General features: G+C 46.3%; 2 protein-coding genes and 1 long non-coding RNA gene across 7 annotated transcripts; 1 reads left to right on the forward strand and 2 right to left on the reverse strand.

Moving 5' to 3' along the window:
- Positions 1–8,812: 8,812 nt before the first annotated feature.
- LOC112269321 lies at positions 8,813–19,522 on the reverse strand. Its single transcript, XR_002960986.1, has 2 exons — positions 14,770–19,522; positions 8,813–9,175 (listed from the first exon to the last, which is right to left on the reverse strand). It is a non-coding gene; the product is annotated as an uncharacterized LOC112269321 (long non-coding RNA).
- Positions 9,627–20,150, forward strand: LOC100835172. 5 transcript variants are annotated; one of them, XM_024455828.1, is made up of 5 exons: positions 9,736–10,105; positions 10,972–11,039; positions 11,497–13,131; positions 19,529–19,635; positions 19,725–20,150. In XM_024455828.1, exon 3 carries the CDS (start codon positions 11,615–11,617, stop codon positions 12,800–12,802), a length of 1,188 nt encoding a protein of 395 aa, XP_024311596.1. In that variant the 5' UTR covers positions 9,736–10,105; positions 10,972–11,039; positions 11,497–11,614; the 3' UTR covers positions 12,803–13,131; positions 19,529–19,635; positions 19,725–20,150. The 5 variants fall into 5 exon arrangements, with proteins under 5 accessions (XP_024311598.1, XP_024311596.1, XP_014751487.1 ...); XM_014896001.2 differs by having other exon boundaries at positions 10,972–11,012; XM_010241449.3 differs by lacking the exon at positions 10,972–11,039.
- Positions 20,151–20,849: 699 nt separating this feature from the next.
- Positions 20,850–22,824, reverse strand: LOC100837945 (prophage side tail fiber protein homolog StfR). The gene is made up of 2 exons (XM_003579426.4): positions 22,628–22,824; positions 20,850–22,198 (listed from the first exon to the last, which is right to left on the reverse strand). Exon 2 carries the CDS (start codon positions 22,168–22,170, stop codon positions 21,016–21,018), a length of 1,155 nt encoding a protein of 384 aa, XP_003579474.1. The 5' UTR covers positions 22,171–22,198; positions 22,628–22,824; the 3' UTR covers positions 20,850–21,015.
- Between the last annotated feature and the right edge of the window lie 623 nt (positions 22,825–23,447).

Below are 23,447 nucleotides of genomic sequence, written 5' to 3' on the forward strand. Positions count from 1 at the left end.
ATGGGGTTATGCAGCAGCAATATATCTGGACAGACACACTAATGACATCGCCTAAGTAGAGGATAAGAAGCGTCTACGAAGTGAGGTGATCTTCTAATAACTAACACCAACCAAACACAACCTCTTATCACCCCCTCAACCCCTTGTGAGGAAATAATCCAAAGGCACTCACACTTAAGCAGTTTTAAGCATATCCATGATTAAGGCTAATTACTACTCAAGTTTTTGAGATTAAGTTGGTTAAGTTCTCTATGATCAAGTAATGACCTCCAAGTCGTCCATAACCGCGGACACGGCTTTCCGAAAGATTTATCCCTGCAGGGTGCACCAATTTACCCATACATGTTCGACCAACCCACGAATACCAAGCGTGCTCACACTCAAATGTGCGCTGGCTGGATTGAGCGACACGACATTTCCAAGTTCCACAACTAATCGGGGGGGACCACCCAACTGAGTCTATCCGAAACGAGAGCCCGGCCGAAGCGTTGTACGGACTCAAGAGTTGCGAGGACAGCTGACAGTGGTTCAGAGCCCGCAGGATGACCACTCCAGACTAGTGCCGCAATCCTATATGAATGCAAAGTCACCAACAAGTCTCCACAAATCTCTGTGTGCATGCAATGCAAATGCCGAATGAAACACCCGAACTATGTGGCCCCTGGAAGAGCTGAGGATCAAGTACTAAGTCGAGGGGGAAGCATATCTTCTCCCACGAGCGGTTAGCGCGAAGTTTCTTGGATCGGCGAAAACGAGAACTCAGTCCTTAGGTCGGCGCAAATGGAACAAATCACCAATGCGTTAGCATGGCCTCCCATCATTGCCTTGTTACAATTTAATATCATATCACAGTTTTAAGAATGTAATTTAAAACATAAAGTAGCATGTGGATGTCGCAATTGTGGAACCCCTAAGTAAGGACACTAGACTAACAGTCTAAGCAAGACTTCTAATGACCAAGTAGGGCAACAAACAAACAGGTGACATGGTATTGGGACAAGTAACAAGACATATGGCAATAAGTAGAGCTGACCAATAAGCTATGCAACCTAGAGGCATTGTGACAAGACTAAGTCGTAACTTAATGCAAGATTGAGGGAGAAGCAATAGGTAGAATCAACATGGTTAAGGAAGGGCTGCTTGCCCGGAGTACTCAATTGCCCGGAACTGAGTAAGAATCCCGAAAGGAACACAAGTGTAGTCGTCGTCGTAGGAATCGAAGACTAGCGAGGAAGAAGCAAATACATCACATAAAAGGAAAGTATAAGCATACAGGATACACAAGTTAATTGATATGCACAATCAAAGAATGATCTGTGGCATATAGGGATGATGCATGTCATATTAAGGATTTCGAAAGTAAATCCGATATATAATTCACCAAGTTAAATGGAGTCCGAAAATACTACACATAACATTTATATAACTCCATATGCAAGGAATAGAGTTTAATGGATTAACTACACTCAACATTATAGTTGTATTATCATGGATGAGAATGACATGGATAGGTGCAACACATGCTTTAACAAGAACAACACACCAAACAAACGAGTCGAACGGGGTTGCACACGCCGGTGGCAACGAAGTACCTGCAACTAACACTATCGATACATACACGACATCTCATACATCACATGCATTTGAAATCTCGCAACCTACGAGTCTACAACAAAGAACGGTTGGCTTCACGGGACGGTCGCACGTTATACCTAGGACACGGGGCAGCGTCACGATGTAGACGAAGTAGTCGACGTAGAGGAAGTAGTTGTACATGTAGGCGAAGTAGGCGGGGGCGGCTTCGGCTCCAAAGCGATGTAGGTCTTCGCGGGCATCGACGAAGTGCAGCAGCAGCACGACATGCAACACCAAGGCGGCTCGACGTGGAGCAGCGGCAGCGGCAACAGCAGCACATCAGCGAGCACACGGAGGCGCTGACCATCAGGGCCCACACGTTAGGATTTAGCAATTTAAATAGGAAAAGACCAAAAGGGGCACGGGCCTGCTTTTTGGGCTTGGAGATGGGCCGAGCGGGGCGGGCGGACGAGGAGCAAGGGCGGGCGCCGGCGAGGCAGCAGATGAGGGGGTGGCTTGGTGGCGTGACCGACAAGGTAGGGGAGCAGGTCGACGACGGCAGAGCTTGGGAGGAGGTAGGCCCGTGAGGTGGTGGCGGTCGACGGCGGCAGAGCTGCGCTGGGAGAGGCGGAGGACGGCAAGGGAAGGCGGCAAGGCGCTAGAGGAGCTTGGCGGTGTGGTGGATGGCGAGCCAGCGAGCTCGGCGGCGCGGCTAGGTGGTGGCGATGAGCAGCACAGGAAGAGGAGCAGCGGCTCATGGGAGAGAAAGAAGGAGCCACGAGGAGAGAGAGCTGCAGGGTGAGAGAGGCCACGGGAGAGAGGAAGGCCATGGGGAGCTACGGCCATGGGAGGAGATCGAGCCGGGGAAGGAAGAAGAGAAGGGAGGAAGAAGAAGGGGATCGGGAGGAGGAAGGTGAGGCGGCGGCCAGGAGGGAGAAGGGATTAGGGGGTAGTTTTATAGGCTAGGAGCTAGGGTTTGGCTAGATGGGCTGGCTTTAGGCCCAACGAACAACTGCACATAAATTTAATTAATTTGTGTTTGAAATAAAATAAGAAGAGAGAGTGTGTAGGTTTAACTAGACCTGGAATTAATTTGTCAAACTCAAATTAGTATTTGTACAAAAATAGTTTTAGGCTTTCGTGAACACACGAAAAGGCAAGCACATGAAACGACAGCTTTTATGCAAATGAATGTAGTTTCATGTGACATGATGCTAATGGCATTGCAAAATAAATATGATGACATGAGCATGACAAGATGATGACAATAACTAAATTACAAAACAGTCCAAAAGGGCTTAAAAGGAAAAAGGGCTTAAAAGGAAAAGGGGTGCTTTCGAGCTGTTACACTACTCCCATCGGGAGCGCTGATCGCGCACCCGACGAAATTTTACCAACTCAAGATCTGTTCGACTCCGTGCCTAACTACAAGCAGTTGGACACGCACACGGAGGCTACTCCCATCGGGAGCGCTGATCGCGCACCCGATATCTTTTCCCCTAGGTACCTACGGTACGACTTGACTTGCGACCCGGTTCGCCTCAAGCTGTGTTTGCTCCGCCTCTTCATGAAGGAAGATGATCCATCGAGCCGGTTGCAGAGTCTGATCCATCTGGGGTCGAATATCAATCGTCTTCCCGGGCATCACAGGCAGCTCATGGATATGATCAAGATCCAAACTGGGATGCTTCACCAGGGCAAACGCCAAAGCATGTTGAGCGCCCCTGATCATCAAACTCCGAGCAAAATCTTGTATTCCCGTGCCGCCACGAAATTTTTGCATCAAAACTTCAAGTCCAGCAGGCGGTCGACGCAGAGGAAACAAGGCTTGGTATACGTGCTCCAGCGTCGATCGACAGGACTCGGCAAAACCCCATATCTGGTCAACACGGTCTGGCATCCATGCCAAAGCTCGTCCCCTATCTCTGTCATACCAAAAGGATGATCTGTTCGACGTGTTCAGCCTGCTCATTTGGGAGTTCACCCGCTCGGCCTCCGATTGGGGGTCAATTTGAAGACCTGGAGCATCAGAATCAGTAGCGACCACAGTTGCAAATGCGATAGTCAATCGAAGGAAAGAAATTCAGTTACCCGCCAATTTCTCGCACATCGTCGACAACTCCTTCATCAGAAATTCCTCGCGGTCAGTGGCGGCTTTGGCTTTGGTTCGCTGCACGGCCACCTCCCCCGTAACAGCCCGAAGCTTTTGCTCGAGACCCTTTAGTTGGTCCCTCAATATCGTCAGGTCCAGAAGAGAGGCGGGGGAAGGCGTCGGAGTCGCCATGGTAGCAGGCACTGGCTGCGACTGCACGGGAATGGCTTGGGCAACTGGTGTTTCGCGCGTTTCGTCGTCATCACTCTACAGCGCCAAGAAAGATAGAAAAGAAAATACATCTTCAAAAGACGGCCAAGAGACATACATATTGCATCAAAAGAAGACATTTCAGGCACCATAGTACGGATTCATCTTAAGGGAAATCATGGCGGAGTCAATACTACAAACTATTATAGTAAAGAAAGAACGAAGTTCACGACGAAGGACAAGCTCCCACCTCATCCGTAGCCTCCTGCGCAGAATAGACAGTCGCCGCATTCAGTTGCTCGATCACCGTGGTGAACTTCTTCGCCAGCTTGCGTCCCCGCTTAACAAAGCACTTCAACTCGACGACTTGCTCGTCAGAAGTTGTGGGAGCGCCATCAGCAACCTTCTGCAGCAGCGCTTGGTTGAGTCCATGCGCGAGCGAGAGGATGAAGGCAGCCTCAGCACCTGTCTGGGTCTGCGCCCGAGTGAAGTCTTCGAGTGGATCTTCACCTTCGAAGAAGCTCAGCAAGCCGTCGAGTGAGTTTGGCACCTCGACGTCTGGATACATGCTCGTAAATAATGACCTCAGCGAGGAAGTCACCTTCGCGAGCATGTCACCCGCATGATTGCACAACTCCCCAACGGAGCCCACCACACCACTCAATTCAGTGAGTTGGTGTTTGCCACGAAGAGAAGACAATGAGCCGAGGGAATCTGCGGCAAAATCATATCAGTCGAAGAAATCAAAGGGGAAAGGAAACAACATCAGTTATGATTAAACTCACCAGAGAGCGCGTCGATGGCAGCCGACAATCGCGTCTTCAACTCGTCATCTCGAGAGGCAATCTCCTTCCTCTCAAGTGCCAAGCTCTCCTGCGCTTCCAGCTTGGCCTGCTTGACAGCCGCGTCCACCTCGGTGCGCGCAGCAGCCAATTCCTTGGCAGAATCAGCAACCAGCTGCTTGTACTTCAACCGCCACTCTTGACTATTACCAAGCGCCACGTCACGTAGTCGGTTGGCCTGTTCAGTCAACCCTGCAAAAACAGGCAAGGTTAACAGCCACCAAGTCCGTGCAGACATTATGGACAGGGATTAAGTACAGTCCAAGCTCATACCATGGGCGTTAGCAGCGGCCTCTTTCGCTTGGGTCAGTTCAGGCATAGCTGCTGGTTTTCCTCCTCCAGTACTAGGTAGCGGTCGGCAAGATCCACCAACTTTTCAACGAAAGGCTGCAATTGACAGGAACACGAGTAAAAGATATTAGCATGAAAAATTGTTTCACTCAACACTCCCATCGGGAGAACACTCACATGGTTTTCCAGGGCCAAAGCCCCAATACAAAGCTGGGATGCCGAAGTCGACGGTTGCGCAATAGTCGGAGTCGGTGCCGTCTCGGGAAGCCTGGCGGGTGAGTTCCTCGCCGGCGAAGAATCTCGCACCTCGCACCGAGCCAAAGAGGCACTCGGTTTTGAAGGACTTTGGGCTGGAGAAACGGCGCGAGAGTTCTTGGCCACGGCGTCCCCATCACTGTGGATTTCGGCTACTCGTTAACTCGGAAAGAAGAATTCTGAACCGACAAAGGAACTGGTTTTAAATGAAACATACCTGGAGGAGCCACTCGATGACACATCGAATATGCGAAGACGTCCCTTCGGCTTGACAGTGACCTTGGCTTTCTTGGTCAGGGGAGCCGACGGGGACGGCGACTGGGGCCTTGGTTCATCTGATGCGGCTGTGGCACTCGACGGAATTGTCTCCTCAGGCACCTCGTGCTGATGAGAGTCTCCAGTCGATTGCGCCGCTTCACTCGACCGACCACGCTTGCGTGATTGATGGTCATCTTCCTCCTCATCCACGTCATCCTCGTAAAGGGCGTCGGAGTTGGAGCAGTCGACTGGTTCGTCATCATCGACTGGCACCCCTACGTCCAAGGGAGGCTGGCTCATAAGCTCCTGGTGGCCCTACAACAACACTTCTCAATAAAACCTAACTTGGAAGTTGCAGAATAGTAAATGGCGAGTGCGTAAGGAAAAGTCACCTCTTCACGCGATCGGTCGGGTCCGTAAGGCGGTAGAGGAGATTTCAGATCTTCCAAGGTGATCTCTTTTCGAGTGACCACTCTTACTCGAGTAAGAAGGTCCTCGTCCGATAGATCCTGCGCACAGACTCGAGTGGAGTCTGATGGCCCCGAGTACTCCCACATTTGGATCGGCTGAATCCGCCTCTTCATGAAAAGGGCGATGAGCTGCAGACCACTCACTTCTTTTTCTGGAGTTTGTTGAAGCTCGACCACTTGCTTCAACAGAACAGTAGCCTCTGCATCCTGTTCAGCTGTTAGCTTGTGATTCCAAGATTTCAACTTTCTCACTTGAGCGGAGGCGAAGAACTCGGGCAGGCTGAAGTCCTTGCCGTCAACTGGCTTATCTTGGAGGTAAAACCATCGACTCCTCCACTGCTGCACCGACTCGATTTGATGAAGGGAGAAGTATTGGACATCTCCGCGGAATTGGATGTTGGTGCCGCCGGTCTTGTAGATCCAGTCGCCCTTGCCCTGCCGCTTGATGATGAACAACTTCTTCCACAAACCCCAGTGCGGTTTCACGCTCAAATAGCACTCACAGAGCGTGATGAAGTACGCAATGTGAAGGTAGCTATTGGGCGTCAGATCGTGCATCTGAAGCCCGTATGCCAGCAGCAGCGCAAGGAAGAAGAAATGGGCGGGAAGAGAAAGGCCGCGAATAACAAAGTCATAGAAAACAACTCGCTCCCCAGGCCTGGGACGGGGAGTTACCTCGTTGCCCGGGACGCGGACCTTGCCGGAATCCTCGCCGGGAATGAGCCCGTGCTTCCGCATCATCGAGAAATGACGCGCCATGATCCCAGAACGGTTCCATTCCCCGGTCTTCTTGTCACCGCCGGGCACGGCGTCAGCAGCCTTCTTGGATTTCTTGTCCAAGGCGCGGGGAGCATCGCGAGATGCCCTCTTGCTGTCAGCAGCGGCGCTAGCACCGGCGGTGGTGGAGATTTTCTTCCTGCCCATGGTGGGGATTGCGCGATGGCAGTGGTGGAGGAAGTGGGGAGCAAGTGCGACGGAGAGGAGGCTTGGTTTTGGGCAAGGGAGCTGAGCACAGAAGGAAGATAGAGTGAAATGTGGGAGACAAGGGGGTGAAATGAGGAAGGAAGAAGACGATTGGTAACGGGAAGGAGCGGAATCACCGCCGCATGATTTAGGCTGGTGCCACGTGTATCGCATCCATGTATGACGCGTGGCCCCAGCGGAAACGAACCGGTTCTCCTTCCGTCGGTTCAGGAACCCACGACAGCTATTATTGCGCCTAAAATCTTGCACGCGTCGTATGGTCAAATCAAACTTACCACATCCACAATACTCAATTCAGTCCGTGCATAAAGCGTAAGGTATGTCCCATCGACTGCCCATACCATTTCTTTAATCAAAACATCAGCTGAGATGTCACGTCAAGCCCTAGAAAACTCTGGGTTGCCACCTGACGATACAGGAACTCGAAGTGTACCTCACTCGAGGGCACTCGACAGTAATATCTGGGTCGCACAGACTGCGAAACAAGCCCGAAGCCACATTCATAACGTGAAGGTAAGACCCGATGGTTTTCATTGGGCTTGGAAATCAACATCATCAGGCGATTCCAGATTATCCATGTGTTTGCATGAAGAAAAGATCCCAACGAACGCGTTGGTTGATCGCCTTACAGTACTGGATTTCGAGTCTGTAAAACCCCCGACAGGTTTGACTCGAATACCGCCAGTTATCCAGGCTCGAGCCTGAGGACTCGAGTGCGGATGTATGCTAACAGAGTTTTTGCCCCGGTGCAATTAACTGGACTCAACCGATCGAGTATTCCAGGCACGTTAAGCAACCATCCCACACAATATCAGTACAAATCACAGAAACGCTCTGTGGCTTCCGAGTCACAGATCAGGAATTCTCTTAATTCAGGTCTGATAAACATTCGAGTCAATCGAATGGTGAATAGTTAAGACAAGAAGACTATCTGCGTCTTGACATACAATTGAGTAACTGAGATAAGAAAACTCTTGAGTCCCTACCCGAGGTTGCACCTCGAACAGGGACTCGGGGGCTAACTGACGAGGGAATAACCCTTCGAGTCCTCAACCTTCATATACCCGATACAGCCCAGCAGGGGGTCCACTCGAAGGCCCATCAAGTATATGCAGGTCGAGTTCCTCGAAGTGTGGCTCAAGCCGAGGAATATGATCTTTGCGTACCAGAATAAACTGATTTGATTGTAACCTTCCCGATTATCACGCCCGAGACCTAACCGCCAGTATATAAGGCTAGGAGGGGGAGTCAGGAAGGGGTAACTCTACACATACACGCCAGATCCATCTATGCATCACAGCTTCTTTGTAATCTCGATCAATACAATACACCAAAAGCAGGGCGTAGGGGTTTTACCTTCCGAGGGCCCTGAACCTGGATAAACCTTGCGACTCCCCTAGTCTTTGTTAGTCGACAAGATCGCTGGTGCACCCCCTGCTCTCCTTCAGTCAAAAACCCTTGAGTCAGGGTATTGCCGAGGTAGCCCCTCGTCACGGTGTGTTTCAGCAAATGACCTGCAAATTGTAATGGTACTGAGCAAATCCACAATCTGGCAGTGTGTTCGGGCAAAGACCGCAGAATAACGATGTACCCTAGCCAATTTCCCCTTGTTATAACGTATAGTTATTATTAGTTTAGTTTGTTGTTGTTGTTGTTGTTGTTGTTGGTGGTGGTGGTGGTGGTGTTGCCGCCGCCGCCGCCTTACGTTATTGTGATTGACAACCACTGTGTGGTGTTTGTTGGGGCACAAAGCAAATACTTGTGTTTTACAGGTTGCCTGAAAGGAACTTAGAACTTAAAAAAAAATTTGTATACATCTTCCTGGGAGTTTGATATAAACCCTCGAATCATCTTTATGGGAAAAATTAGCTTGCTACATCACTCTGCGCTTGTAGTTCCAACAAATTGTTACACACATGTGTGCCATCAGCAACCACCAAATGAAGAATGTTGTCATAGTGCGGTCTTTCAACATAGTCACATATCCTCCATGCATCTAATGTGTGATATAGCTTGTAGTAGTGGCTACTTCTTGGATGACGCTCCAGAATGTGTAAGAGTGCTAAATGCAGTGTAAACAATATTTCCTTTTTATTGAAAGATCACGGCAATGTTGAAACGCTAAAGTAACCACATACTGTTGAAGTCAACAATTTTAGGAAGAAGTGACCCCCAGCCGGTGATCCATATCCATAGGCCTGAGAGAAAATAATAAACGTGATGGGCAAAAGATGCTTGTGGTGGCACTCGATCAAACGAGAGGAAAATAGGACAATTCCGTAATTAATACTATTGGAAAAATAATACTATCCGGTACATAATAAATGTCAGGAATTTATTATAAAATTGTATCAACTCTATAATAAATTTTAGACAATTATTATGAATCGGTGGGAGTAATTCTTACTCGTTGGCAATGCGTAAGATAAGATTATCAAATGAAGTTGAATAACTAGGTTTCCGTGGTTTAAATACAATCTTCGATTGAATAGAACGACGGCGGTACACAAATTTATCCAACGAACAAACTAATCACTAGCTTCAAGTCAACCACAAAACCATACGAGATCCGTGAACTGCTAGAATGCTGTCAAAAAAAAAATTGAGCTGCTAGAAATTGTGTACCACTCGCGTGCTCCCTTCCCTCAATCTGATCAGATCAACTCTGTCAGATCGCCAAGAAACACAAAAGTCAGAAAGTAGGAACCAGGGAAAAAAAATACCGTCATAAAAAAGCTGCAAAATAGAAACGAGGGATGAGAATTGAGAGAGCATGATAGGCTCTGCAGCGAGGGAGAGTCAAGAGGAACAAGAACACCTAGACCGAGACGGAACGGAGAACCTTGCACCAACACAGACAGAGCCCGACCAAACACAGCACAGCAGCCAGCAAAGCCTCAAACCTTGCACCATCACTTCCAGCTCCACCGGGGCAGCAGCAAGCCACCAGCCGCCGCCGCCGCACCAGCAGCAGCACGGCACTCGAATCTCCTTGCTGCGGCAAGCGAAGCAGCATCCCACGGCAGCTCGCGCAGCAGCGACGCGGTGGAGTCTGGCTGGAGATCGATTTCCTGCAACCCCTGACCCGTTTCCTCCCTCCGCGTCCGAGGAAGTGCGCGCTAGCGAAGGTGAGAGTTCCCTGCCCCCGCCCCAACCCCCCCGTATTGATCCGCCCCCCACGCGCGCCGCGGTCGGCAATGGCAGGTCGTGTCGCCTGGCGTCCAATGGCGGCGCTTGGCACGCCGGCGAGGCTCCCGGTTGGTGATTTGGGCGTCGATGAGTTAGGGGCAAAAACCTAGCTTTCGGTCGAAATTGTGGTGGCTCCGAATTGGATCAAAGCGGCCAGCTGGGGATTCAGTTTGAGCGGTGCGCTGTGGCGGTGGCGCAAGTTCGCTCGTCCACTGGAGGTTTTATGCCAGTTTGTTGCTTGGTAGATACTATTTCTTTGCTTCGTGCGTGGAGATGAGCCTGAAAGTTTGAATTTGAGGCGAAACCCTAGTCTCCTTCGCCATTTTGATTGAGGTGCCGCGGATTGAATGAGGGGAGCTCGAGTTCGTCTGAGTTGGAGAAATAGCTTGAATAGTGTTATGTCACTCGGTCGGTACTTGTGATTTGGGTTCTCTTGTTGGTGGAGTTTGAATTGATTACTTAACTGCAAATCCCCCCATTTTTCTTGTTCTTTTGAATTAGGAGAAACTGGGTTGTAGTCTAGAAGATCTTGCGTCTGGTTTGAAGATTCTCCTTTGTCCTTTCTCGTTTTGTTGGGGGCAATTTCAAGATGTCCTTTCTTATGTCTGTAGGCTTGATGTTGCTCAGGCAAGAGATGCCCCTGGTTTGAGTTTCTTGAATGGGAAGGTTCATGCTTACTCTACAAGTGCACTGCATAAAATCTGTGTTCATGTTATTCTGTTTTAGGTCTTGTTTGGAAGAAGTTACTCTCCTTTTGTGTTAGTAGACTTTGTGAGACCAATAACATGATTTTGTTTCTTTTCAGTTCATTCTTTAGCAGTGCTGAGCTCATGCTTCCCAAAACTGGTGTGAACTGTGAAGTGCCTTTGTCCTGTAATTTTCATAAAGTACCTTTTTTGTCGATGTTTGTAAATTGTACATGGCTAATGTTTTGGCTGTTTCAGCTCTTCTTTTGGAATGTTTTAACCTGCAATGTAGCTAGTACATTTTGTATTGTATCATTTGTTTTTAATGTCTACATTCAGAAATTTATATCATAATACCATACAATTTTTTTTCCTTTTTTTATATGTGTGTGTGCATCCTTATGTGGAGATGGGGCCTTAGGTAATTTGTTAATATGCTAGTTTCTTTCGGTCTGTGTTTGTGTAAGTTCAGCAGCTTGTATTAGAATGGAGGAGTTCTCTATATTTACCACATTATCAATTGAGATAAAGTTCTACACTGACTCATTATACTTGGTTAATCCCATGGCCTGCTGCTATTTTTACTGCTTTTATTGTTACTTACCCTACTTATTATACCTAAATCAGATATCTGTTCATTGCAGTATTTTGTGACTGAGCTGTATACAAAGAGAGGTTGGATTGGAGGAAGAATATAGTGGATATTTACTTGTGGATATATTTTCTGGTAATTGGATTCACGTGGAATCGCTTTCCTGAGAGATGCCGTCCACTAAGCCGCCATCAGTGCCACCAGCACCAAGCCTGCAACTTTCACCATCATCTGCAGCACGACAGAGCACTCGTATTGACCTTCGTGAGATCAAGTCCAAGATTGTTAAGAGGATTGGGCCAGACAGAGCAAAGAAGTATTTTCAACATCTGGAGAGGTTCTTATCTTCAAAATTGAGCAAGAATGAGTTTGATAAGCTCTGCCTTGCAGCACTTGACCGTGAGAACCTCTCATTGCACAACCATCTCGTCCGTTCTATCCTTCATAATGCCTGTGCAGCAAGTGGCCCTCCTGCAAGTTGTGCTTCTAAGTTGATTGGGGATGTCACCAGTTCAGAATATACAGTGGTTCCTCCTGTCTGGAATGGTGACACTTTGAACCAGCATGTCAAAGACAAACAACCATTGAGCAAAAGTGTAAACACATTAACGCAGCATTCACCAATGAATCATCATGGTGATAATGTTACTAGGGAGAATGGTGCTCCATATTTGCTTGATCCGAAGAGACATACACAGGTTCAGCAAAGTGAGCATGTGGAGCCACTTACCAAGCACTCACGCGTGGAAAAGACACCACTATTTTTCTATGGGTCTCCACATAGCAATGGCCCTTCTTCTGTAGATGCTAGAGAAACCATGGAAGAAGAAATTATACACCATGCCCAAGGTTTGGTGCAAGCTCCAATTGGGATTCAGTTTGGTGCTGCTACTTCTGGTCGGACTCTCATACCTTCCTCCCTTGGTTCTGTCACTTCAGATGATAGCTCTATTAATTGTTATGAACTTGGTGAATTATGTGATACTTTATCACTCAGAATGAAAATGGAAAAAACAGCAGAAGTAGAAGGTTTGGAAGGGGTTTCAATAGAGTGCGCTAATTTGTTGAATAATGGAGTTGATGTTTTCTTGAAGCAGTTGATTGGATCTTGTGTTGAGCTTGCGGGAACAGGATGTCAACATGGCAAACTTAGCCATGCAGCATTGAAGCAGAAGCTATTCCGGAAGCTAATAAACGGTGTATCACTGCAAAATCAAGCCCATATGCAGGGTGGGATTACACCTCCAGGGACTAGATCGATCTCAATGCAAGACTTAAAGACAGTGTCAGAACTAAACCCTCATCTCCTTGGGCGTAACGCATCAGTGCTACTTGAAAAGATTAATTCACATGACTAATTGGGTGGACCAAGATGGAATTTTCTCGCTACAAGATTGTACAACTTGATGGTGCCTCTTGCTTTATGGCCGTCGATTCAGGTCATAACTTATTGATGTGTGATAGAGACTGGAGAAGGAACACAAACTTTGTACATTCTGCTGGTGATGCGAAATCTCATCTTCATGGATAGATTCCGAAATAAGCAAAGTTCTGCTTATCTTCTAGAGGTCTGGAGGCTGCAGAGTAGACCCTTCAATTTTCTGCATCTAAGCACCAGTAAAAAGGCACAAGTGCTTCACACTGAACTATGGTGCATGGCTCCAGATGAACTGAAGCAGTATTCTCTGTAAGTTTTCTGCACTAATATGTGCTTTTCAATCATTACATTTCTCGCATAGATAGAAAATTATCTGATCATTCATCTGCAACAGTTTTCTCTTCAGTATTGTTTAGAAACTATTTATCAGTAATATGCAGAAAACAGTCATAATGCTGTCTGATAATATTTGTTTTAGTTTGGAACTGGTGTGAACTATTCAAGTATCGAGGCACTGAAATCTAAAACAGACAGTGGAAATACCCTTTTGTTAGATGATTAGATCGCCTTATGTCTTGGGTTCTCAGCCTCCATTTTGTTAGATCTGTGTATTGTTCTTCTATTTAATAGAGTTTATTTAGTTTTGAGTGCTATACATTGCAGTTTTGCTTGTATGATTTTGCAGTTGGCACTTGGCCATTTTGATTTTCTGATTAGGCCGAATTGGCTTAAGTAAAAAAGAAGAATGCTCTTTGAGACATTTTGAAATTAGAGACAAGGGAGCATCAAATGTGGAGCAAAATGTTTTTTCTACAGGATCAAAATCAGCAAAATTGTACAAAACCTACATAAAATTGATAGCACAAAATTAAAATTGGAAACTATTGTAGTAGTGGGAACGTAAAACTTGATATTTGCAACTCATTAGGTTGAAAGTGCATATGTCTGTATGCATATGATTTACTAAATGTGTAACAGATATGTGTGTATCCATCTGCTCTTCCTGGTTTGCTAAAGATCAAAGTCAAAATTGCGAATCTTAATATTATGTAACTTACCACATACCAAATATTCAACCGATAGGTCATCTTACAAGTTACAGTATCTACACAATCATCTAACAAAAAATTTCAATCATTCGAGATTTCACAGATGCTTAGGTTTCTTAACTAAAGGAACTACCTAGTAAAGAATTGAAGAGTACTGAAAAATTAGAACTAAATTATCTGATGAAAAAACTAGGGGGAAAAGAAGACTACACACTTTGATTTCAGGTTGAAATATGAGATACTTAAACTTCTGCAAATATGAACATCGAAATGGAACCTTTTTTTCATGCCTAAATTCTACTATTCCAATCAATTATCAAAAGAGTAATTGTATACCACATGCATATCATAACAATATTGAAATAGTGAAAGGTAAATTGTAGTTTAGGCGAGCACCCTGCTGTGTTAACATGTCATGATATGGGTCGAGTGCTCGATGTTCTGAACTGGATGATAACTAGCGAAGCAAATTCGTGATAGCAAGTCCAACAACAAAATCAAATGAGAAGGCTTTTGGAATTGAACTCAAATCAACTTATGCTCTTGATGAAACCGTAGCCAGTCCAATGGTCGATGGAATTCCCCAATCCTCACAAAGGAAGAAAGTAGCATCAAAGATGTACTTAGGGTTCATCAGCATGAATGGTGGCCTTGGGTCTTGGAGGAGGAGCAAAGCCGAACTAAACATCATAATAGTTATAACCGTAACTAGAGCAGGGATGGGGTATGTATAGTCCTAAAGTTAGATAAACAAGATGTGGCCTAGCTTAACCGTCCGTGGATGGGGCTTTTGACCGAATGTGAGATGGCTAAGGCATGCATGGCGGGTCGGAGGCAATTTGGTTGGCAGTATCGACCATTCCAGCTTCCTACTCAGTGTAGCTTTGGTAGTACTAACCATCATCATGCTGGAGGTACTGAAGGGGAACGGAGGCTTCGGTCTTCTCGGGCTCCAGTCAGTACTCAGTAGTACCGACCATCATCGTGTCGGAGGTATGGGTACCGATTGGAGCTGTTGAGCTTTCTTGGCGATGAGTGCTGCTCCAGTGGTCCTGACATAGATTTGGTCTGTCGGTCAGTGTTTTCAACTGGGATCTGCAACTTGTGCCCCTTGTTCTTCCTTGTATCTATGCACACATATCGTCCATGAATTAGGTAGCACACTATCCTTGGTTGTAAAGAGAGAACAACGATTAGATTGACCTCTTGTTGTATTGCCTTTGCTTTGCGAGTACCCTTAGGCCTAATCATGGTGTCCCTTGAGCCAAGTGGCGTGACAGTGCCTTGCCGTAGCCTCACTGCAGTGATAGATTCTTGCTTTAGGATTATCAGCATCTTCTCTTATATGGGGTGCTAGAATGCGAAATATCAAACTTCATAAAAGGAAATATGTATGATAACAATGAACCGAAAGGAAATATGTAATATGAAACCAATTATCATAATATCTAAATTGTGAATTAATGTTGCCACCATATACTCTGGTGTGCTACCACTGTGGCCTAATCGGGTCTCCGTGTGCGTGCAATAGCTTCTCCGTACCCGTAGACAACCTGTCCTCAGACTACAACGGTTGTTAAGACTTATTTGGTAAATCAAAGATGTCGAGTTCAGGTTGCGTTAGAGATCAACAGACATTAGTATTCCTTTGGCTCTTGGGGGCAACTCTGTACATACTTCAGCATGGCTCTTGTCGAGGAGTGCTTTGACGGCACCTAAAGAGAAGTGATTATATTGCAAGCCTTTGTTGACAGTTGTTTGTTCCATGTTGTCATTGTCACAATATCGGCTAGAAGATCGATAGAACATTCAAGTTATTTGTCTTGATAAAGCGAGTCTGTAGAGCAATTGAGCGCTGATAGCCAGACGAGGAGGCGACAAGATGAGCACATGCGCAGGGAACGATCTGCTTATGTTGATCTGCAGGCTGCAGCTATCCTTGTGGCGTTGTTTTTGTGATGTGGGCTGTGGCCAACGGGCTACTGTCCCAATCCCCAGGCTGCAGCTAGGATTGTTGTTTATTCGACCAATTTTAGTTGCAAGTTTGAGGCTTAAGTTGGGCTTCAGCTGGGCCTGGGAGGGCGAAATTACTTGGCCTAGTTGTGTCTAACGACCTACTTACTAGTTACTAACCACTATGGATTAACGACAAACTGTTTGGATCTCAAGCACGGCTAGCACAAAGGATGTGCGATGGTGTTGGAACCACCATTACATGAAGGGTATTGCCTACTACTGCTAGAGGTGGTCCCTCGTATAGCTTGATCAAGTCAACATTGAAAACATTTGTAAATACGAGCATCAGTGGTATTTCCAGGTTGTAAGCCACCTTATTAATTTCAGTGCTGATGCGAGAGGGTCGCCCTGGAAGGCAACTTCTTGATGGTGGAAATATGAAGGGGAAGCCACACCTAGTCATCCACTTTAACCTTCATGTCGCATCATGACGCTTGTCATCTTAGTACTGCTTCATGTGTAGATGTGCATGAACGTTGGAGATAAACGACTGTGTGATGTACCGTGCTTCTGGGGCAGACCACCTAAGCCATGCACGACCCATAGCAGCATATGACCTGCGGGTGCTGTCCATAGATGATCTTCAGTGTGGCGTCTTCTTTAATGCCGAGTGGAGGAATATATCGTAGCAAAACTCAAGGCAGCCAACACATCTATGTCAAGGACGATCACGAGTCATACTGTGCAAGTACGTGGCAGTGGTTTTGTTAACCACCTTAGAGTGGTCATCTAATGAGGGATGAAAAGGACATCTAATTGGGATACAAAGTTGAGCTCATATCGAGCTAAGTGTTGCACATCGAACATGTCCTTTCGGAAGTTTGATGTGAATATGGGATTATGGTGAATGCAGAGATTTCCTGAAGGCGCACAATATCAACAAAGAAAGCGTGTACCACGGTAATTGCCGGATATGTATGTGCCAAGCGATGGTGCCCGTACTTGGAGAAGCAATCCACTTCTTCAAGATGATGGGACTTGCCACCAACCATGGGGAGGCCCTCGACGAAGTGTATGGAGATGCCTGCCCACGTGCTCAAGGGAGCCTCCAAGAAGCGTCGCAGGCTGGCAATATTCATTTTGTAGGTCTCGTTGCGTTACGAAATTGTGCATGCCCGCACAAATTCCTCGACAACAATGTGGTCCTCGAGGATCTGGAAGTCATGATGTAGGCTGTGGATGATCTTTTGGATACATTTGTGGCCGTGCCGTGAGTCGTGGTGAGCAACATGGGCAAGAAGTGGAGTCTACATGCATGTATGTGCGCATGGCCATCAATGAATGCCCATGGCATTGTTAGCTCGCCCACCATGATGCGTGCAATCTACGTGGCCAGGTCGATGCCCCTGTCTATGCTCCTCAAGGGTGTTTACTCAAGGGGTAGATATAATGAATAGAACCCTCCGCTCGACATCACAATCACAGGGGATCGGCCACGACGTTCGAGTGCCCCAGATTTTTATTCACTTAAAAAAATTGAACATAAAAGACTTGCTTGCCTATTGATCATGGGAAATTGTTTATGGTGGAGACGCTGATCAAGTTGGAACTTGGAAGCATAGTGATTGGCGAGGAATAATAGGTGCGACCGAATTAGCCAAAATAGAACTCGTGCATGGCTTAGGTGGTCTGCCCAAGAAGCATACATCAAACTGTCATTTCGCCGTTGCTTGAAAGGTAGCAGGTGTATTTGTCAGGCTGAACGACATAACCAAGAACTCTAAGCAGCCCTTGGTGTAACGATGTCTTCTCGACACAGGTGGATTCAGGCAGACTTGGTCAAGCCTAGATTGCTGAAGAATTTGGCAGTCTTTCAGCTCATCAAGCAGTTCCTCAACCACATGAACCGGGAACTTTCTTTGACTATCTTCTCGTCAAGTGCGCGGTAATCCATGCCTATTGACTCTTACACATCTTGCTTTTTAACAAGCAATACGGGGGTGGAGAATGTTGACTTCTTGCACGTATCAACTTGTGGCCAACAAATGGAGCATCGTGAGAATCTTGTGGCAGCAGTTTGTTGACTCATCCAACAGGCTACCGTACGTTAGCTCAATTTAGGTCCTGTACTTAAGCCATGTGAAGGTGGGCGAGCGGAAGCGAGGAGTCATACCATGCCACACCAACTGGTGGTCGCTGCATTGTAATGATTTGGTGAGCTAGTGTTTTTTTTTTTTTTTTTGAAACTATGTAGTGCGCTAGTTGAACTCCCATATGATGGGACTCAACGTACCCAACTATTTGGATCCACTAAGCGGGATGTTGTAGAAGTCGACGACGGGTTCTTCGTCCCTGTTGTTGTGGACTGCTGGCTCTGATACCAAACTTGTATGTGGCGTGGATAGTGCGTTAGAAGATCGTAGTGTTCTCTGATGGGAGATTATGGCTTATAGCCATGGAGCCCTAGACCTTGGGTCCATGCAAGGAGAGACATGCAGATGGTTGGTTTTCTTTCTTTCTTTGTTGAGATATACTGCAAAGGATTACATAGCAGGCTTACACATTATATTGGGAAATAACCAACTTAAGGATCAACAGATCAAGCAATTAATCTTATCTCTAAGAGATCAATCAAATCCAAACATACTAAATAAGTCAATTTACTCTAGTAAGTCATTGTGTTAGAGCCATAGCCCCTCTTGGTTTGTGCGCTTCCTCGGGCCATACGTGCAACTCCATATATATGGTATAAGCCACCTATTGTGTGACTAAAGGTAGCATTGCTGGGCAATCATTGAAGGTGGGCCGATAGTACTGAAACGTAAAAGAAAGACATTGTTTCAAATGAATTATGAAAGATAGTGGTCAAAATGGAATTTCTGAGAATAATTATATACTAAAACCTGGTTAATGCTGCTCCCATATGCACTGTTTTACTGTTGTCGGGGCATGGTTGGCGCCGTATGTGCACAGCACATGGTATCGCAGTTGGCAATACCTAAAAAGAGGCAATGTCTGGGCTGGGCCTCAGAATTCTAATTTTTATCTGCCCTTTTCCCTGTTAATAGTAGGTGTAGGTTTTGAATTGTACTCTTTTCTGTTCATTGAGGTTAGTCATTATCGTAATGTGCTGTTTTCTTATAGTAATGTCCTAAACTTGGGTGTATTTTTACCATCTTTATTATGGAGATGCAGTAATGTGCTGTTTTCTTATAGTAGTCCTAAACTTGGGTGTATTTTTACCATCTTTATTATGGTGATGCAGTTCATATTTCATTTTTAGTTTTACATGATGATGATGATTGATTGTGTTAGTATCTATTTTAGTGTTTTGGGGTTGCTACAACTGAAGATTGCAATGTTGTCTGTTCAATTTTGAAGTTGCATACTTGGGATGACATTATTATCCTTTTAGGCATGTAGTCTTATGTTGTTATTAAAAACAAGTGTCAGTATGATATTTGGAAAAGAAAAGAATCAATTATTGAGACAAGTTATTTATTATGCATTTTCTTGAGATTCGTGAAATTGACTGAATAAAGGGCTGCTGAAGGATTAAATCGTTGTTTGCATGCCCTTGCTCTGCTTTATGTGATGTACAATATATGTAAGGTTATGTTTTCTGATCTTTTGGGTCTGAATTGGTAAAGAACTTAGCTTGCGAAGCCTAATTAGTTGCCGACATTCTTTGAATCTGTCAGGAGCCCGTGCTTGCGAGCCAGGATCTGCAAAATATGTTTTTTCCTATCTACAGCAGATGTATCCAACACATGACACGAAGCCAGTCGCCTCAGTTTGCAAGGATTTGGTGGGCCTCTTATCCCCTGGATTCAGATTGCCGGTTTTGGTCGATTTATTTTCCTGAGTTAACAGGTGCTACAAAATTGTATCTTTCAGCTCCAAGTCGCAAGATTGTACATGTCTCGGAGCTTTCACATATAGAGGAAATGCAATAAGACACTCTGCTCTCTACTGACTGCTGTGTAAGCATTCTCAGCTCTGTATAATCAATGTAACACGTGTAGCATCACTAAAAATGTAGCTTCTGGTGCTTGAACACTGAACCTTCTTTTTTGGGATCTTCTGCAAGATAAAAAATTTAGAACAGTATGTCAACCCTGATAATACGTACCTTGCTAATTTTACTTCTCTCTATCTTTGATGTCCTAATGTGATAAAGCAAACTGGTTAACACTGGTTAATTTGACATAGCATTAGTTGGGAATATATTTATCATTTCCCAAGAGTTTCTCTTCCTTCTGTAAACGAGTTTACCTTGTACAAGTAATCGGGAACCAATGCATATCGTGCCTTCAGACGACTTTCAGTACTCCATGTGTTGTTGGAAATTTTTTTCCTTATGGGGGATTTGCTGGAAATCCGGTCTTGCTTTTCACGTGGAATTGTTCAGCACAAGACGAAGTGTTCCCGGTTATGTCTGGTTGTGTTGCTCTGGATTTAAGCTTTTTCTGCCTCAGAATCCTATTCTTTGGTGAAATTTTTGCTTGGATGATAGATGGATCCGCAGATTAGCCAGGTATGGTCGTAGAGTTGCAATTATTGAGGCTCGAGCTGGATCCGCAGATTGTGCCACCAGTTTAGATGCTGATACCGAAAGGGACCTGCTGTCTGTTTTGCTATTACATTGAGCTAAACTGACCTGCTCATTAGTTCTTTATTCGTTTATCTTTTCGTGTCACAATGGAATAAAACTGGGATTGGCCAAGTAGTTGATTTTTCGTCTTAAGCATTCAGTACTCCGAGCCAGTTATGATTGTCTAATTTTCTGTTCTCTTGTTGGCTATGTCTTCATCACCTGTTGATGCATTGCGAGTAACGTTGTCGCGTTTCTATAGAAGAGAGGACCATGTAAACTTATGTTTGCACGATATATGAAAATTGTCCTTTTTGAATTTTGATGATCATGCACATGTGTAAACAATTTCAGCACCCATGCCTTGCCTCCTGCTGGCGATGAATAATACCAGAATCAAGCTCTTCCTGTGAGCACCCACACAAGCAAACAGCAGCAACGAACAGTGTTAAATGCTATGATAACCAGTCAGAAACAAAGATCCAACACATCGAATACAATCAACCAAAGAAACCATCGTATTAACACTCAATGTACTACTCATCTTGAGATGGAAATAAAAGGATTGATCCAAGAATTTAGGCTGAGCCACTGCTACTCCTTGAAGGACATGACCGTCTCGAAGGCGCCTACCAAGGCTTTCACCCTGCTCTTCCTCTCCTCCAGGAGCTTGCTTTTGGTTTCCTCAATCACATCGTTGCTCGTTGGATCATCCTTCCTCCAGGACTGGGTAACCTCAGCCATTGCTTTAGCTTCTTCCTTTTCTGCTCCCTCCAATTCATCAGCACCGTGCTTTCCATTGCGCAGCTCACAACCTCCTCCTTTCTCTTCTTTATGTGAGTGCTCTTTGACTTCCTCCCCGCTCTTGCCTTGTTGCTCAGAGTATGGCTCCTGCTGATGACCATGTCGAACTGAACCAGAAGCAGCCGAGCCCATGGATTTCAGATCGACAGGGTCAGGAAGTCGCTTCTGCAGGTGATCTTCGATGGACGTGGTTAGGCTCTCAGATGCCTCAAACTGCATTGATGGCTCCTCTTCTTTCTCCTTCCTTGTTGCCCTTTGAGAGGCACTTGCTGCCCTTGAGCTTGCACTAGCACCACCATTTGCAGCTTTTTCTACTCTCTTCTTCGCAGCGGCAACTGGTGCCCGTGCCGATGGCACCGGCGGAGTGATCTTCCCACCTCTCGAAGCTCCCGGCGATGGCGCCCTCTGGATGCCCACACCTTTCTCAGTGCAAGGCCTTGGTGACACCTTGCTCTTCGGCAAGGTGGACGGCGACTTGGCTGCTGCCGCTGTCCTGGCCATGTCCTTGAACGAATTGCTCGGCGGCACAGCGAGCACAGGAGGCCGCTGTGAGGTGGCAGTAGTACGAACCTTGTCGGATTTCGCTCTCGCCAGACTCGGCTTCGATGCCGCAGCACCGGTGGATGGCTTGCCCACATGGATGTATGAGCCTGAGCTCGACATTGTCCGCGACGAGACGGACCGGCCGGCAGCCGACAAGGATGGACGAGGGCACATGTCCGGAGAGGCAGAGGGAGCCGCCGCTGCCGCTGCCGCTGTTGCCGTTGTTGCCCCAGCTGAAGGACCGAATTTGCGGTCCGGGGAGCTCGGGACTGACCTTGCCTGCCGCGCGCTGTAGCCGGAGGACGATTCGCTGCTGGAGGAGGGCCTGATGTTCGGGGACATCCTGATGGTCGTCGTCCTCTCCTTTCTCGGGTAGAGAGGCTCCTTCTTGGATGTCGCCATTGGTTCTGTATTAGCTAGCTAGATGCGGCTGCACAAGAAGCGGCACGGATCAGTTGGGCTGCCAATTTTGCATAAAACTGACTCGGGAACATGAATCACAGGCGCGGATTAGGTAGATCTTGTCCAGCTATTGCACAAAACACCAAATGCGGAAAGCGGATGCACTCAAAAATCAAATCATCTTCTTGGTGACACATCCTACTCGTCGGCTCCAGCCAAAAGGGTAAAGAAACAAAAGAGACGACAAAAATGAGCTTATCGCAACGAATTCCTAGTTAATTAAATTAGGCGTTGATTGATGGCGGCAGGAAGACGAAGAATGCCCATCCGTCACTTTTCCCCAGATGCATCACCCAACAGAATGAACCCAACAAGCACGCAGCAGCCAAAGGCCAACGAATCGGCCGCCATTACTGCCAGGAACCAGCAGGGGACGAGGGCGGGCAACGAGGCGTACCTGGGGGTCACCGGCCGGTGGGTCGATCTGGGGATCCGCCGGCTATTCTGGCCCAGATGCGGGGGCGAGGGCGACGAGGACGGGGAGGAGAGGAAAGTTAACACCATGGCCGGGCCACATTATATGCCGCGATTTGGACGGTAGCCGCGTAGGTGGGAGAAGGACCCCCCATGCATTGCCGCGTCTCCTTAAAACTAGAGGCTGGGGCGCCCAAAAGCGCGCATCTTGATCCTTATCATTTTGCTTTGCTTTGCCGAGTGATCGCAGCCTGTCAGTCTGTCAGATGGATCAATCATACAAACACATGGCCTTTGGGTTCACATATTATTAGGTTTTCTGGAAATATTTGCTATTGACTTTTCACGTAGAACGGTGAAACAACATGTACTACAATGAATTATGTTTTTAGACTAACTCTAAATAATTTGTTAACATTAAATTTGATGTAGACTCGATCGATTCTTCACGAAGAGATAGTTTTTTCCTTCCAAATCAGCGGACTGTTAGTGGTTAATTACTAGTAATTGTGGTTATTAGTGCTCAAGCGTTGTGTCCGTGCAGGTGCATTTTCCCTCGTTGGCTCATTTCGGTACCTTTTGTTGGGGGCTACCTTCAACTTCTATATATATATACCCAGATTCAAATGTAAAAAAAGTTATTATTCCTAATCAATTCTTAGTAGTTACCCTCTCAAAAATATTACCAGTACTTATGCTGAGTTCTAAATTTCTAATGAGTTATCATCACGGTCTGAAGAGAAATACTTCCTCCATTTAGAAATAAGTGACGTGGATTTGTATAAGAATCTATGTAAATCCAC

Source organism: Brachypodium distachyon, chromosome 5 (genome assembly GCF_000005505.3).
Source record: "Brachypodium distachyon strain Bd21 chromosome 5, Brachypodium_distachyon_v3.0, whole genome shotgun sequence".
NCBI classification, from domain to species: domain Eukaryota; kingdom Viridiplantae; phylum Streptophyta; class Magnoliopsida; order Poales; family Poaceae; genus Brachypodium; species Brachypodium distachyon.